The sequence below is a fragment of the Takifugu flavidus genome, chromosome 11, assembly GCF_003711565.1.
Source record: "Takifugu flavidus isolate HTHZ2018 chromosome 11, ASM371156v2, whole genome shotgun sequence".
In the NCBI taxonomy this organism is placed as follows: domain Eukaryota; kingdom Metazoa; phylum Chordata; class Actinopteri; order Tetraodontiformes; family Tetraodontidae; genus Takifugu; species Takifugu flavidus.
Window position 1 is genome coordinate 15,090,783 of NC_079530.1, and position 13,412 is coordinate 15,104,194.

Genomic DNA, 13,412 nt, shown 5'->3' on the forward strand with positions numbered 1-13,412 from the left:
GTGATCCCTTCAGTGAACAACTTCAAGCAAACTTTATTCAGAGGAACATCAAGAACACATACAGCAGATTTTAAAAAACTAAACAGGCATCCGTGGATAAAAACATGCCTCTAGTCGGATTTAAAGCCAGTAATTTCAGACCAAACAGCTTGTTTAACCCGTGCCGTTTGTAAGGCACAGTAAAACTGACAAATCCACTGAACTTCATCAGTTTATCACGTTCCATCATTGTGCTCTTTAACTTAAACACTGAACCCGACTGCACACGTTTGGATGTTCCCGTTTAAACTTCACAGCATCCTGATGATACACACGGGCGACTATACTCAACATGGAAGTGCAAATAACTGCTGACGGACAACTCATGGCACGTAAAACAGCAAAACGTACGGCGACTCGGCCTTTTGAAGAATCCCCGGTAATGTTTATTAGCAACACATTAACCACAGAGTAAGAATGAAACCCCTGCCATGAAAAATGCAGTTTCGCTGCTATATTAGCGCTCGGCCGACATTATTGTAAAACCACATTCAGCTTGTGACATAAATAAAACACAAAGCAACACTGAGCAGTCATATATTCTTCAGCCGGAATATACGATACCTCTTCTTTCATACCGCAAGCACGTTTTGATCACACGTAATCAGCGTTTCTAAGCACGTTAGTCACGTCTGTTTTATTGCTGTGCCTACACTGCCCTTCTGAAGCTGCATCCACCCGGCGCTCCTCAACACCACACACATAATGAAGATGAAATGGACAGATTTTTTTAAAGGCCACTCACCTTTAGTGGTCTGGAGAGAATCGTGTTTAAAGCTGTCATACTGGTAAAAATGGACATTTTCACATTTAGCGCTCAGCTGCATTATTACACCTATGCAATAAATGCCACGATGAATTGAGTGTTTAATTTCCCCCTCTTCTAATCTACTAGTGGTTGTGATATCCGGGCAAGTTGACCTTCCCTGGATGAGCCTGACGCGTTCACAGATGAAACCTTTTCAGACGATTAACTCCGATTCTTCTGGTGACTGGAGCAGATTGATTTGTAAATGGCTACATATTACCATGCAGAGATACAGATCTTCATATTCTGAATGCAACACACACACACACACACACACACTCGCAGGACCGTCCCACTTTCACATGCACAGAAGTCCAGATTAGGTGAAGTCTTAACTGAAATCCTGGTCGTATCGGCCCTTGATCATCATTTTCAACAGAGGTCCAACCTACAAAGAAACACAAGTGTTTCATGTGTCGTCGGGGAGACGTTACTGAAAGGTGTTTCTGTCTTTGGTACTAAATCAGGTAAGCCATAAATATTCACAGTAATTGGGCTGCTGGGGGGGTCAGCGTGCCCTGGGGATTTCACGTCACTGCTGACCTAAATGCGAGTCTGATCTGAGCTTCCAGAAACGCCGAGTGTGACATTCACGTGTCCTCTAAACGGAACGGAGAAGCGAGTGCTTTTACCTCGTGGGGGTCTCCCAGAGCTTCTCCCAGCATCTTCTCAATGTTCCTCATGATGGCCACTTTTTGGTGGGCTCGTAGGGGGTATTCAATCCTCTTGGGTGTGGGGGCGCCCTGATCAAACAGGTCAGTGTGTTACAACATCTGGCAAGTGCAGCGGGAATATTACAGGCGCTGTGTGAACATACTTTGTACCAGAAGTTTACAGTGATGGTCACGCCGCCCTTCAGCAGTGACTCAATGTGATGCCACCTGAAGAGAGAGGACAGATATCAGGTTAATACCAGTCATTAGCTTCTACCCAAATGTGAAGCCATTCCGCATGGTTAGCATTTGTAGCGAGTCTCTTTTTATTCTGTTAGGTGTTACAACACATCTTAATCAGCTATTGTTAATGGCGGGGCCCCGGTGTCTGTTGTAGCCCTACAGTTACTCACTCAAAGTCCAAAAATGCCTCTTACCAATACATGGGGATGTAGAGCACATCTCCGGGCCCCACGACGGCCTCATAGCCAACAACATTTTTAAAATTTGGAAACTTCTCATAGTCAGGGTTATCAAAATCAACCTATAAATAAAAAATATGGATGCGTGAGAACTGAACACAAACACATTTCACACATCCGTTTTCAGTCACTGATATTTACTTTCTTTGGCTTTTATTCTAGAACAAACCTTTAATCCCTATCAAATAAAGGCAAACTAAAGATGTGTCTCAGTGTCGGGCTTACCTGGCTTTGTCTGTCACATGGGTGGTGCACTGGGTACGGATAGAGACATTCAAACTGGTCTGGAGGGAAGAGGAGACACCTCTTATGGCCTTTAATCTGTGCAAAGAAATTCTGCTGCTCATCATAATGTGCCGGGGTGACGTTGCCTAAAGAGAGACGAAAAGAGTATTTTTAACTGTAAAAGCAGAAGTCTGTGAAATGAAATGCATACATTTCTATTGTTGGACCTTACCCTCCATCCCTATGAGCAGCAGGTTGGATGTCAACTGCCCCCAGTTTCTCTGGGCCTGCTGTTTGTTGATCCAGTTCCAGTTAAACCCAAGAAAGTCGAGAACAATTTTGTTCCCTACTGTGTCATTCAAGGTCTGCTGCAGATACACCCTTGAAATGGGAAAAAGGTATGCATCATATATGAGGTGGTGTTTTATATAGAACTGATAACAGCTGCACTATCACTATCTATATGCTCGTTTCCTAGAAAGTTGCACATTTACATGACACAGATGTATATGGACACTGTAAATGCAAATATTTACTCTGTCAGTCTAGCTCTGAATGTCAGTTCTTTCAGAAATAAAACAGAAACTGTATCTTACCTCTCTCTCCCTCCCAATTCTTCCATTTTATGCATTTTATCCACAAATTGAGAGAATTTCATTTCTGTTCGTCGGGACTTTGGGACAAAGTTCTCAAAATTGGCCATTTTTTTCTCGTCATAGTAGAGAAATTTGTGGTTTTCTGCAGTATAAACGGAGAAGTCTCCATTTCCAATATTCTCCTTGAGGTATGCGATGTCCCACTTTAGCGCTGGATACACAAGGTTGGTGTCGGTCAAAACAACCGGTTCCTAAAAAAAATAATAAAGTAATTGGGAAAAGAAATTTAAATAAATGATTGAAACATTTTTTCAAATGCAACTACTGTATACTGTTTCTCTAGTAAAAAATCTTCAACGTGACTTTAGAGCTGAAAGTGACCTTAATTTTTGTTTATCTTATCTTTATTTGGGAAATAAATGCAAATATCTGATTATTCCTAAAAATGTAAAACTCGTGTTTTATTTAAAAAGTAAAACTTGAAGACCTTGTGACGTTTACGGCCGTGAACAATCGTGAATGCGCCACTGGTTGTCATTTAGCGGAGGGTCCGTAAATGCATCCCAGTGAACCGAGCTGGAGGACTACGTGACTAACTGAACGTAGGCCGCTGTGCGCGCTCACGGCGCTCATCGGCGTCCTCCGTTTCACTTTCGCTGCTTAAGTTTCTCTACGCAGCATTTTACATTGCGTTGGAATTTCCCTAGAGAAAAACGTGTAGCGAGTAGTGATTTATCACTGGCTTCTTTCCGACACTTTCGAACAATCCAGCGCACTTGACGCCGTGTCGACTTCTGATGCCACGAACGTGTCGTAGAATCGGTTTTAGGTGCTCTTTTGACTATATACCCTAATTTACTGTATTTGTGTTTGGTATTATAAGTTATTAACCAGGGGAGAAATAGTTAATGCCTCCTCTGGATTCAAACATTATATTTTTTTAAGTTAATAGCATACACATACACCGCTAGAATGAACAACCCGCGTTTGAACGCACCACCTGATGCTAACGTCATTGTCCGATGATGGACCTCAGAGGGTGTGGAAAGCTCAAAGCCAAATAAATACCACTCACATGCAGTAAAAGTATTAACATGGCAACTTGTAACTATGCAACTACTCCTTTGTCTTCAAGTTATTGTGCTGCCCATTAAAACCGAGTTTGTCAGCATATTCCACACCATAATCAGTTTAAATGTGTTAAAGAGTATATGTTTTGCGCATAGTTACATGAAATAATTAATTATGCCCTTCCATATCAACGAGTATTGGTGAAAAAATACTTAAGTTATAGTTTAGGAGGAGCAGGTTAGCAGGAAAGAACCCAAACTCTTAACAGTGTGCATTAATGTTATTGATGTATATATTTTCAAGAAATGTATAAAAGTATAGCGTGGTGCAACGCTAGATTTGTCACCAATACTGTTTAACCCTGGAGCAGGATGGAAAACAGAGCCATACTGGGAACTGTCATTTGGGCCACTGGAGACCAGTTTGATGACAAACATGTTTTACAGCCTCCTCCCTCAGGATGGTCACTCATGGGACAGAGGAAGAGTCCCAGGGAAGAACAGGTGTGATCCCAGTCATCCCAGCATCAGCACCACTGCTAAAGAGCCAAGCTGCACCACTGCATCACATCTTCTGGTGCAGAAGGAGCTGGGAAGCCTCAACAGTCTTAACCACATTCTTGGACACATTAACTGATATCTGTTAAATTTTAATCACCTTGGGCTTAATCTCAGCAATGGGGCATATTTTATTTGCAAACTACATAAGCGGTGTCTGAAGATTTCAATAGTTTGATGCAAAATAAAACCCGACAGGTCATAACAGTTTAATGTCTTGGATCAGCCATCTAATCGTCCTTGTCCAAACATCGGTCTTTGGATTTTTATTTTCTATTTTATTTTTTTTATTTTTATTTTCCTAGGGTGTTAGAAGTTGCCACAAACTACATAACGGGATGCAGATGCGGGGTTACCTCGTTATTTATCAGCAGGTCCGCTCTTGGATCCGTATGAGAGAGTCTAGGGATGGGCTTAGTCGTGAAGGAGTATTTGCGGAGCTGAGACTCATCCCAGCCCCGGCTCTGGACGCCGGCGAAGCCGCCGCAGCCGTCGCTCTCTGCCGGGTCAACCTCGACAACCGTCGCCGCTGCCATTTTCGATGAGCAGCCGCCGCCGTCCTCCTCTCTGGATGGCCCAGACTCCACTCTGCAACGTTCCAGAGCCAGCGGCTGGATGAACATACAACGTTCCGGGGGTCAGGCGCGCGGAACAGAAAGAAGAAATTGGTGCAACGCCGCCACCAGAGCCCAGCTCTCGGTCTGCCGCTGTTCCGTGTGGGTGTTTACGCACGGCATCAATGTTGACAGTCTGAACACACTGCTGAAACTAAAACAGACAGGAAACCACTTAATAGCCACGTCGACCCACAGCGACACCCAGCGTACCGGAGGAATAAATGCAACCAGTTTGCTGACCACAAGAGGGCGCCCTTAGCGTTGTATTACTTTCGACCTTTTGAAACTCATAGTCTATGTATTTATTACTGTCTACATCGTTTTTATGGATTTTTTTTTTTATTTTTGCGTCTAATGTTTTTTTTTATGTTTTGAGAAACAATACCAGGTTCACTGCACGACTGTTGTACATTATTACTGAAAGCACCATGATGAATGTTTTGTATTCATACAAGGTACAACCCCCCACAACCATATGAGAATTAACGAATACTCAGACAATATTTAATCTAACCCACATAGCCCCCAAATAACTATAGTCACCATGGCATTTTTTTCTTTGTAAGATAGAGCAGGCTGCACCTTGGCCAGTGGACTGATCGGTGGTTACAAACCTACCCTGTTGAGTCAATGTCAGGCTGATAGTGAAGCAGATCTTATCAATCACTTTGATCACAGTTGGTCTGTATTGCATATGGGTCCAGTTTTAAAAGCATTTTCAGGCCATGGGCCGTCTGTGTAAACACCTTCTCTTGAGTCAGGCTTTATCAGCAGATTGCTGAGTCCAGCTCGGACTCCCCGGTAGATTCTGGTGCTCTGTGTTTCCTGTGTAGATCAGTCAGCTTATCTCATCTGATCCCTCTGATGCTCCTTTCTGCCCATTCTTTGCAGATGCCTAAAGCCACTGCATGAGACACCCCGCTGAGCACCGAGAGGCTTGTATCTCAACCCTGCTGATAGCAACAAACAAATAGAACACTGCTGTCTTCTCCTCAGCAGATGTTAAAACCTGGACAGATCAACGCAACGCTGCAGCATTCAACCACAGGAGCTATCCACATATTTCTGTTTGAGAGTCTCTGGGGACGTGTTGTAGGAGTTCCACTCATCTGTACTCATCTGTGTCGGCTTTCTCTCACATTCATGCTGACCCTCGCCCCTCTAGGTGTTGTAGGTCCAGAACCCTTAAGCCCTAAATCCTATTAGTCAAGGATTCTTTGAAGCATTTTAAGTCATTTTCCCATATTTCCTTGATTGCATTATCATCTGCTGACTGGTGGAATTCTGCTCCTGTTTTTCCCTTCATATTATGCAATTGTTGGAGTGTGTTTAGGAGTTCTAATTGTGGATATAAGCGCATTTGCTGCAACAGTGTCATCTATCAGCTTTAGACACTAAGGCCTAATGTTCACTGCACACCAGCAACCATCTGCTCAAACCTCGTCCTTCCTCTGTGGTGTCGCCTCTCTTTTTCTGCCAGCTCGGCTTCATGCCTCCCAGGAAATTAAAGGTGGCAGGGACGATCCGACAGACGGAAGTTCGGGCCCCGCGGTCGGAGGTCGTGTCACTCTCCAGGTGGGGGGGGGCATGCAGTCTGACACATCACGCTACATGTTCTTTCACGCGCTGATATAACATGTGTTCCGCTCAGCTTCCTTCCTGTATTTTGTATATTTTCTCTAAACTGTGAGGATCCAGAGTTACTTCGGGAGTTAATCCTAGTCCAAATAAAATATAATATACAGCACTTTGGTGTTTTTGTGGTTAGCAGATGTGGAGGTCTCGCATTATACAGTGGTATACCTAATAAAAATGCAGACTGTCCAGTTTGAATTAAATTAAGCTAGTTTTTATTACTGGTTTAATGAACATGGAATATAAGTAATCTCAGCTGTGCTGATAAAGGTTTAAACAACCGAGGTAAATGAGTTCTAACACTAACTAAATCGTCATTCTATTATTTCTAAAGCACATTTTATGGTCTCTGAACAGTGAGGATCTGCCTTTGCCACATCACAGTTGCTGTGTCAGCAGCCCAAGTGTGTGTGTGTGTGTGTGTGTGTGTGTGTGTGTGTGTGTGTGTGTGTGTGTGTGTGTGTGTGTGTGTGTGGTACATGCAGGTATCAACAGTAAGTGGAAAATTTGAGCCCAACTCCCACCATTAACCTTAATGTGCTCTGTAGTCCGGATTTTGTGGCTTTGTTAATTATAATCCTGAGAGCGTTGCCTTTGACGTGGGGTGAATGAACATTTTGACATGCCTCCGCTGCGCCCGCCATCCCGGTAAATTGCAGACCTTCCACAGAGCCGCGGGGAAAGCGGTTCGGTATGTCGGCTCCTTTGTCACCAGGGGTTTTGCTCACATGCCAGATGAGGCGATCACGCCACCCCGTGGGGGTCGTCAGAGGAGGGCGGGGTTTTATTTATGATCATTATTTGGTAAATAAGATGTCAACAAGGTTTTTCCTTAACACTTTATTGAGTAAAAGAAGGAAGGTGCAGAAATGAACGCCCCCTTTCTGAATGGCCCCTCTAATCTCCTCTTTCATGTCCCTGCTCGTCGGAGGGGTTTGGACTGTGGCTGCCATGTGCTGGCCTGCCTGGGCCTGGCACCTCTCACTCACAGGTGGGGTGAGTATCCTGGCAAGCATGTGTTTATAAAACCCAGTTGTTTGGGCACAATACTTGAACTAACTTCTTTTGAGAGAACAGTGTGAATCTGTGCAAAGCCTTTTCCCAAAGTCCTTTAGAAGGCGACAGCCCATTGAGAGGAGAGGAGAAGGGATTACCTTCCTCGACAGTGGTGCATTTCCGAGAGAGCTGATTAGCTCTGCATTCATTGTTAAATCGAGCAAAGGAAGGCCCTAGAGGAGTGAAAGGATCCAAATAGGTGGGCCCAGAAATAAAACAGCCGCAGGAAGCCCTGGACAGGCAGCCCAAAGTTTTCCCAACATTTCTTTCCCCCCACTCCTGAGGAGGTGCAGCGTGAAAAAGGAGATTAGCATACAAAATTAGAGGCGGGATGATTTTTAAGGATAACTTGCCTCATGCCCTCCACCCCCACGGCCTCCTCTGTCTGGACAAAGTTAATTAAACTAGTATTAAACAGTAAAGAAACTTCCAAGCGCTTGGGAGTTAGGGGGGCTCTTTGAGGATTACCACGATGAGGGAGAGGACGGGAGGTTTTTGTGGAGGCGAAATTGAGAGAGCGCAGAGAGAACATTCTAACCACGGTGCGAATAATGCGAGGAGCGCGGCCGTGTTTACCGCCAACTGTCAGGTATTAGCTACTGTCTCCAAGTGAGATAAAGAAGGATGGACACATGAGGTGGATGGATAAATGCGATTGAAGGGTTTATTTTTTTTTTTATCTTAATAGAAGCTAAATGTCAAAGCAAAACTAGAAAATGCTGTGCAATAAATTAACAATATACAGTACAAAGTGCTTCATTTTATATACAATTAAATACATTAAGGGGGCAGTAAAGGTGTCGGAAAGCCAGCTAACAGGAAGTGATACTGTTTCAGCAGATATATTCCTCCTGGAAAATCAAAAGTTCAGCTGCAGCAATGCTGGAAACCTATGATAACCCTGCTAAGCTAACTGGAGCCTAGCGGGCAGTAAACCAGATAGTTCTTGAGAATTTCTTTCTGTTTCTGATCTCAAAATAAATAAATGATGCTGTGGAGAACGTTTGGGCTGAGCTGGGTGAAAGCTCCGTGACTTTTCAAAAGGTCCTAAAAATATAAAAATATACTTTAAATACCTTTATAACAAAAGTTCTATTCCCTCTATGGAGTGGCTTTGTACACACCTCAATCTTTAGAGAAAAAACTGGTAATGCAAATGGATGGGAATGGTATATTTTTGTTATTGCTTTCTGCTCCTATACCTCAAACACTGACAGCTAGGAGAGATGAAGATGCTCAGTGCTTCTTCCTCAGCCGGAGGTTCTTCCTGCGGCTGCCGGCGCTCTCGTTCTTTCCCTTCTGACCTCCTCTCTTGACGCAGAAGTACTTGGTGACTGTCTTTCTGCACTGCTCACACTTCACTGCGCAGCACCAGTGGAATTTACAGTTACAGCTTGACACCGTCTCGGCCTTGCGCTCCTCCACGGCCAGCCCGCACTCGGCGCACAGCCTCTTGCAGCTCCGCTTCTCCCATTTGCTCAGGTTTTTGCCCTTCTTCAGACACTCGCGGCCCTCTGTGCCGGGCAAACCAAGAGTGCGGTTTTCCAGACAATAGTCCGGCGAGTCCTCCAAATGGACCAGCTCCTTGCGAGAGATGGAGCTGAAGGTCTCGGCGATAGCCCCCCGGCTGGCAGCGCTGTTCCCGGCACCTCTCAAGAGGTCCACCTTCAGGGCCCTGTGGTACTTCTCTTTCAAATAGTTGCCCACCTCCCGGAATTCCGGCAGCTGCAGCCAGCAGGTCTGAGTGGTGCAGCTTCCGGACACGCCATGACACTTACACGTCCTCTGCATGGTCCCCTTCACAGCCTGGACACACCAGAAGGTCAAGTTTTGTAACTTTATCAGTCAAACTTTGATCAGGAATGTTTTATTCTGTAGCTATGGGCGTCTCAATTGTCTCTTGATTGACGTGTTGTCAAATTAACAGATTGTATTGCAGCAATGGGGCTGAATGGGTTGAAAAGGAGCAGAGATAGCCTTAATGTCTTTGTTAAGTTTCTTTGTGGTCCACTGTGTCTGACTTTAACCAGCACAAGACAGCTGGAGGCTGAAAAGGGATGAACTTTCTGCTGAAACGGGACTGAATCCGAGTTTCACATCGAGCCCTTTTTTTGTCCCTGGGACGAAGTCGGAGTATTTACTTAACGTGTTCATTATCGACACTTTCTCCGGCGCGAGGAGACCCAATGGCGAGCCCTATTGAGCGGAGAAATGAAAAAGCAGTTTTTCTCTCTTTCTATCCCCATTTTTTTCTGTTACAATGATGCTGCAGGTGCCGTGGGGAACCTCGAGCCCGACGGGGGGGACCGAAGGCACCGAAAACAAAGGAATCTTCAGCTGCACGCCTGTGGTCCCCTCAGACTCCCTCGGGGCCAAACAAAGACCAACATAAATGTGGGATCCTTATTGCAAGAATAAAAACTAAACACTTATTTTAAAGAGCAGCATAATACAGAATGTTGTGCAGTGTCTGGCTCCCCAGGATCACTAATTAAGCTTGCACCAGTGATCCTGAGATTCACGAGTTGAGGTCTTGTCATAAGAGGCATTCACTGTGGGTAAATAGGCCCTTCTGGTACACCGAACACACTGTTATTATTGGAGAACGAGTGGCACCTCACTTATAGTGAAGTGAATGGGATGCTTGGGTGGCACACTCAGCGTAATTCTGAAGAGGGAAAAATGATTCAAAAGGTGCTTTATGCTGTGCGATCGGAGAGAGTTCCAAAAATTTTCAAACAAGACGCCCCGCCGTTTGAAAACACTCGACGGAATCATATTACAGCTCGGGAGGCCGGGTGGGAGGAGTGAAAACGCGGTGCTCGGGGGGGTACCTTCCGTCCGGCCTCGTTGTTGTGGAGGTTCATGGCCGCACGCGCGTCCTGCCCGGTCTCCAGCGCGTCGACAAACTGCTTGGAGATGGCCTCGCCGAAGACCACGTTGTCGCTGCAGCCGCCCCAGAGCCAGCCGTGGCCGCCTGCAAAGGAGGAAGCATGGGTTTGTCCCGACTGAAGAAGAAGAAAGTCATCTCTGAGCAGGCTTCACGAGCGGCGCTGACCCCGCTGTCCGTTCCTGCTGTCGTCGCACCCGCAGTTGTCAAAGTCGCCGAGGCTGCAGTTCCTGGTCAGCGTGTACATGACGCCGGCCGAGCTGATGGCGTGCACGAACGCGGTCTCCCGATTTGCTGTCATCAGAAACATTAACAAACACAGCTTCAGAACAGCGTGTTCCTCGTTTCAAAGCAGACCTTCCTCTCTGTCGTCCGCTGGGGACGGGGGGACCCACCACTGCGCAGGCTGCTGTGGGTGGACAGCTGCAGACCTCTCTCCGGGCAGTTCCAGCGGTCCCACGCAAACTGGTACTTGCACTCCTCGATGCCGCTCTGGCTCCAGCGGCCACGCTGCTGGAGTAGATCAGGTAGGCCTGCGGCAGCAGCAGGCGGAGGGCGCGTTAGAATAACACGACGTGAGACGCTGAGCTGGTGCGGAAGCACCCGGCGATGGGGAAGGGGGGCGAAGCGGGATGCTGTTCATCATTGGTGAACTGAACCTCTACTAGCATGTTGTTAGTTGTGTGTTTGAGGACAGAAACGGGGCAAATCCTAGTTTTTGCTTCTTGTTCAGGCAGGGCGAAGAATAATATAACTAATATGTCTCAAGTGGCCGTTGAGGAGATGGAGTACCACCTCTTTCACAGGGGTATGCCTCCCTAATGATGACCACCCACCACAACAGTGCCGGCCCTCACCCCGATACATACACAGCCTTTGACTAAGGTCAAGTGTATGGAGCGGGGGGGCGTCACAAAAGGCCAAGATATATATCAAATACATCATACCGACGTCTTGTATATGGTGTCAGTGGCACTGCTGCATAGAAAAAGAGTGCTGGAGCTGGTCGAGAGTTAAGATATCACAAAGACTATCCTGCTTCTCTGTTCCCGACTGGGAGAGAAGATCAAAAGGAACGTTGGCTTACCTTGGGTCCAGTCATCAGGAAATTATTCACTGACCTGGAAGAGGAGACAGCTTATTTACTCAGGGAAGCTCAGTGTCCTTCACAAATTCCTCTCATTATCTCTCACATCTCTCATTAGTGCGGTTTGAAACTGTGTGACACCCACCGATGTGCAGACCTCAGTCAAAAATGTGCAGGAATTTGCTCGGAAAACGTCTCAGGGGAGCCTTTTCTAGGCCGTTTTTTTTTTTTTAATTGATTGTTGCTTATGCCCAGTTTGTGATGCAGCTCTTACAATCAAACAAGCCTTTTAAAGTTATTAATAAAGAAAATAAAGTGAGGATCGGTCACTGCTGTTGCGAGGTTGTGAATTGTGCATAAAATCTGTATTTTTCTAGAAACTGACTGACAGAATTTATAAAATAATCACAAACTAACTTTATAATACAGTAGTTGCAGTTTACTTGACATGAATAATCAACTTAAACTATTAAAATTGGCAATAGTTAAATTAAATAAACATCCAGCTCTCAATTCTGAGATGAAAAATCAATAAATCCAGAAAAATTACTTAAAATACCAATTCTGGAGACAATTTGCCTTGTTAAATTATTGTTAAAATTACAAAATAAATGGGGGAATACGGTGAACCAGAACGAGGAAGGGGGGGGGGGGGGCGATCCGGAAATTGATTAAATTTAATAAAACAAACTCACCAGCAGCCGCACGGATTCATGTGAATCAGAAGGATGAAAACGTAGTAGAAAACTTCCAAATGCATGAACATCCTGACAGGTGAGGTGAGGGTGACGGTGAGTCAGAGCCCGTCCGAAGCCTGCAGACACTCGAATGATGGAGAGGAAACTGAGCTACCGCATGAAACTTCCAAAATTCGAGGAGGGGGCTCTGAAATGGAGCCGCTCTCGTCCCTACAAGAGATTATCTGCTTAATTAAAGATTTTCCCCCCTCTTGCTCTCTTGGCCAATCAGAGGTTTTTGCACCAGAGAGAGGCTGAAATGATCAGGGCACCCTGGGCCTGCAGGGCCGGGCGACGGGACGATCCCTGCCTCCAGAGGAAGATCAGCTTAATCCTGTAGGAAAAGTGCAACACTGATCCCTCCGATCTCCCGGCTGCAAAAAAAAGAGAAAAAAGTTTATTTAAGATATTTAACGCGCAGTTGATTGTCGGGGATTAGAGGAAGATGGTTCTTTGGTCGGAATAATTAGACTACAAATCCGTACTTTGGCGTGATTGAATCAATGTTTATCATCCGGAAACACAAGGGCTATTACTCAGGAAGAAGATGACACGCTGTCGTCAAACCGAGGAGAATCATCCTTTAAAATAATAGTTTTAGTGTTTTGGGTTGTTTTTTGTTTGGTTTGCGTCGTTGTTTATGTTATTGCGCACATCTAACATTTACAACAGTGGATGCTTTAAAATAAGCGATGGCCCCCGCTGTCATGAAAGATTCGGACTGGGACAGAGTTTAGGCCTGGTCATTGATCAGATATGAGGCATTTGCATCACTAATCCAGACGGTCCCTACCCAGCCCTGGATGAAGGGTTATTCCCACAATAACCTCGTCTGACCCCGTGGTCCGCGTTCTTTCGCACAGGCAGCCCTTTAGCAATCTTCTTGTGTGCAAATTAGGATTAGAAGGGGGGGAAAGTGATTTGGAAATTGGAGGCGGGGGTGTCGTCCCGAGGGATGT

The 13,412-nt window shown here is 45.5% G+C and overlaps 2 protein-coding genes across 2 annotated transcripts; both read right to left on the reverse strand.

Moving 5' to 3' along the window:
• Window positions 1–8: 8 nt before the first annotated feature.
• hif1an (hypoxia inducible factor 1 subunit alpha inhibitor) lies at window positions 9–5,202 on the reverse strand. Its single transcript, XM_057047584.1, has 8 exons — window positions 4,788–5,202; window positions 2,804–3,054; window positions 2,440–2,588; window positions 2,208–2,353; window positions 1,938–2,044; window positions 1,665–1,728; window positions 1,480–1,590; window positions 9–1,235 (listed from the first exon to the last, which is right to left on the reverse strand). Exons 1-8 carry the CDS (start codon window positions 5,052–5,054, stop codon window positions 1,179–1,181), a joined length of 1,152 nt encoding a protein of 383 aa, XP_056903564.1. The 5' UTR covers window positions 5,055–5,202; the 3' UTR covers window positions 9–1,178.
• A 3,175-nt stretch (window positions 5,203–8,377) lies between these two features.
• wnt8b (wingless-type MMTV integration site family, member 8b) lies at window positions 8,378–12,799 on the reverse strand. Its single transcript, XM_057048223.1, is given in 7 exon segments — window positions 8,378–9,545; window positions 10,574–10,716; window positions 10,798–10,923; window positions 11,025–11,126; window positions 11,129–11,162; window positions 11,717–11,750; window positions 12,412–12,799. Coding segments are annotated over 7 exon segments (1,080 nt in total). The 5' UTR covers window positions 12,483–12,799; the 3' UTR covers window positions 8,378–8,975.
• Window positions 12,800–13,412: the final 613 nt, after the last annotated feature.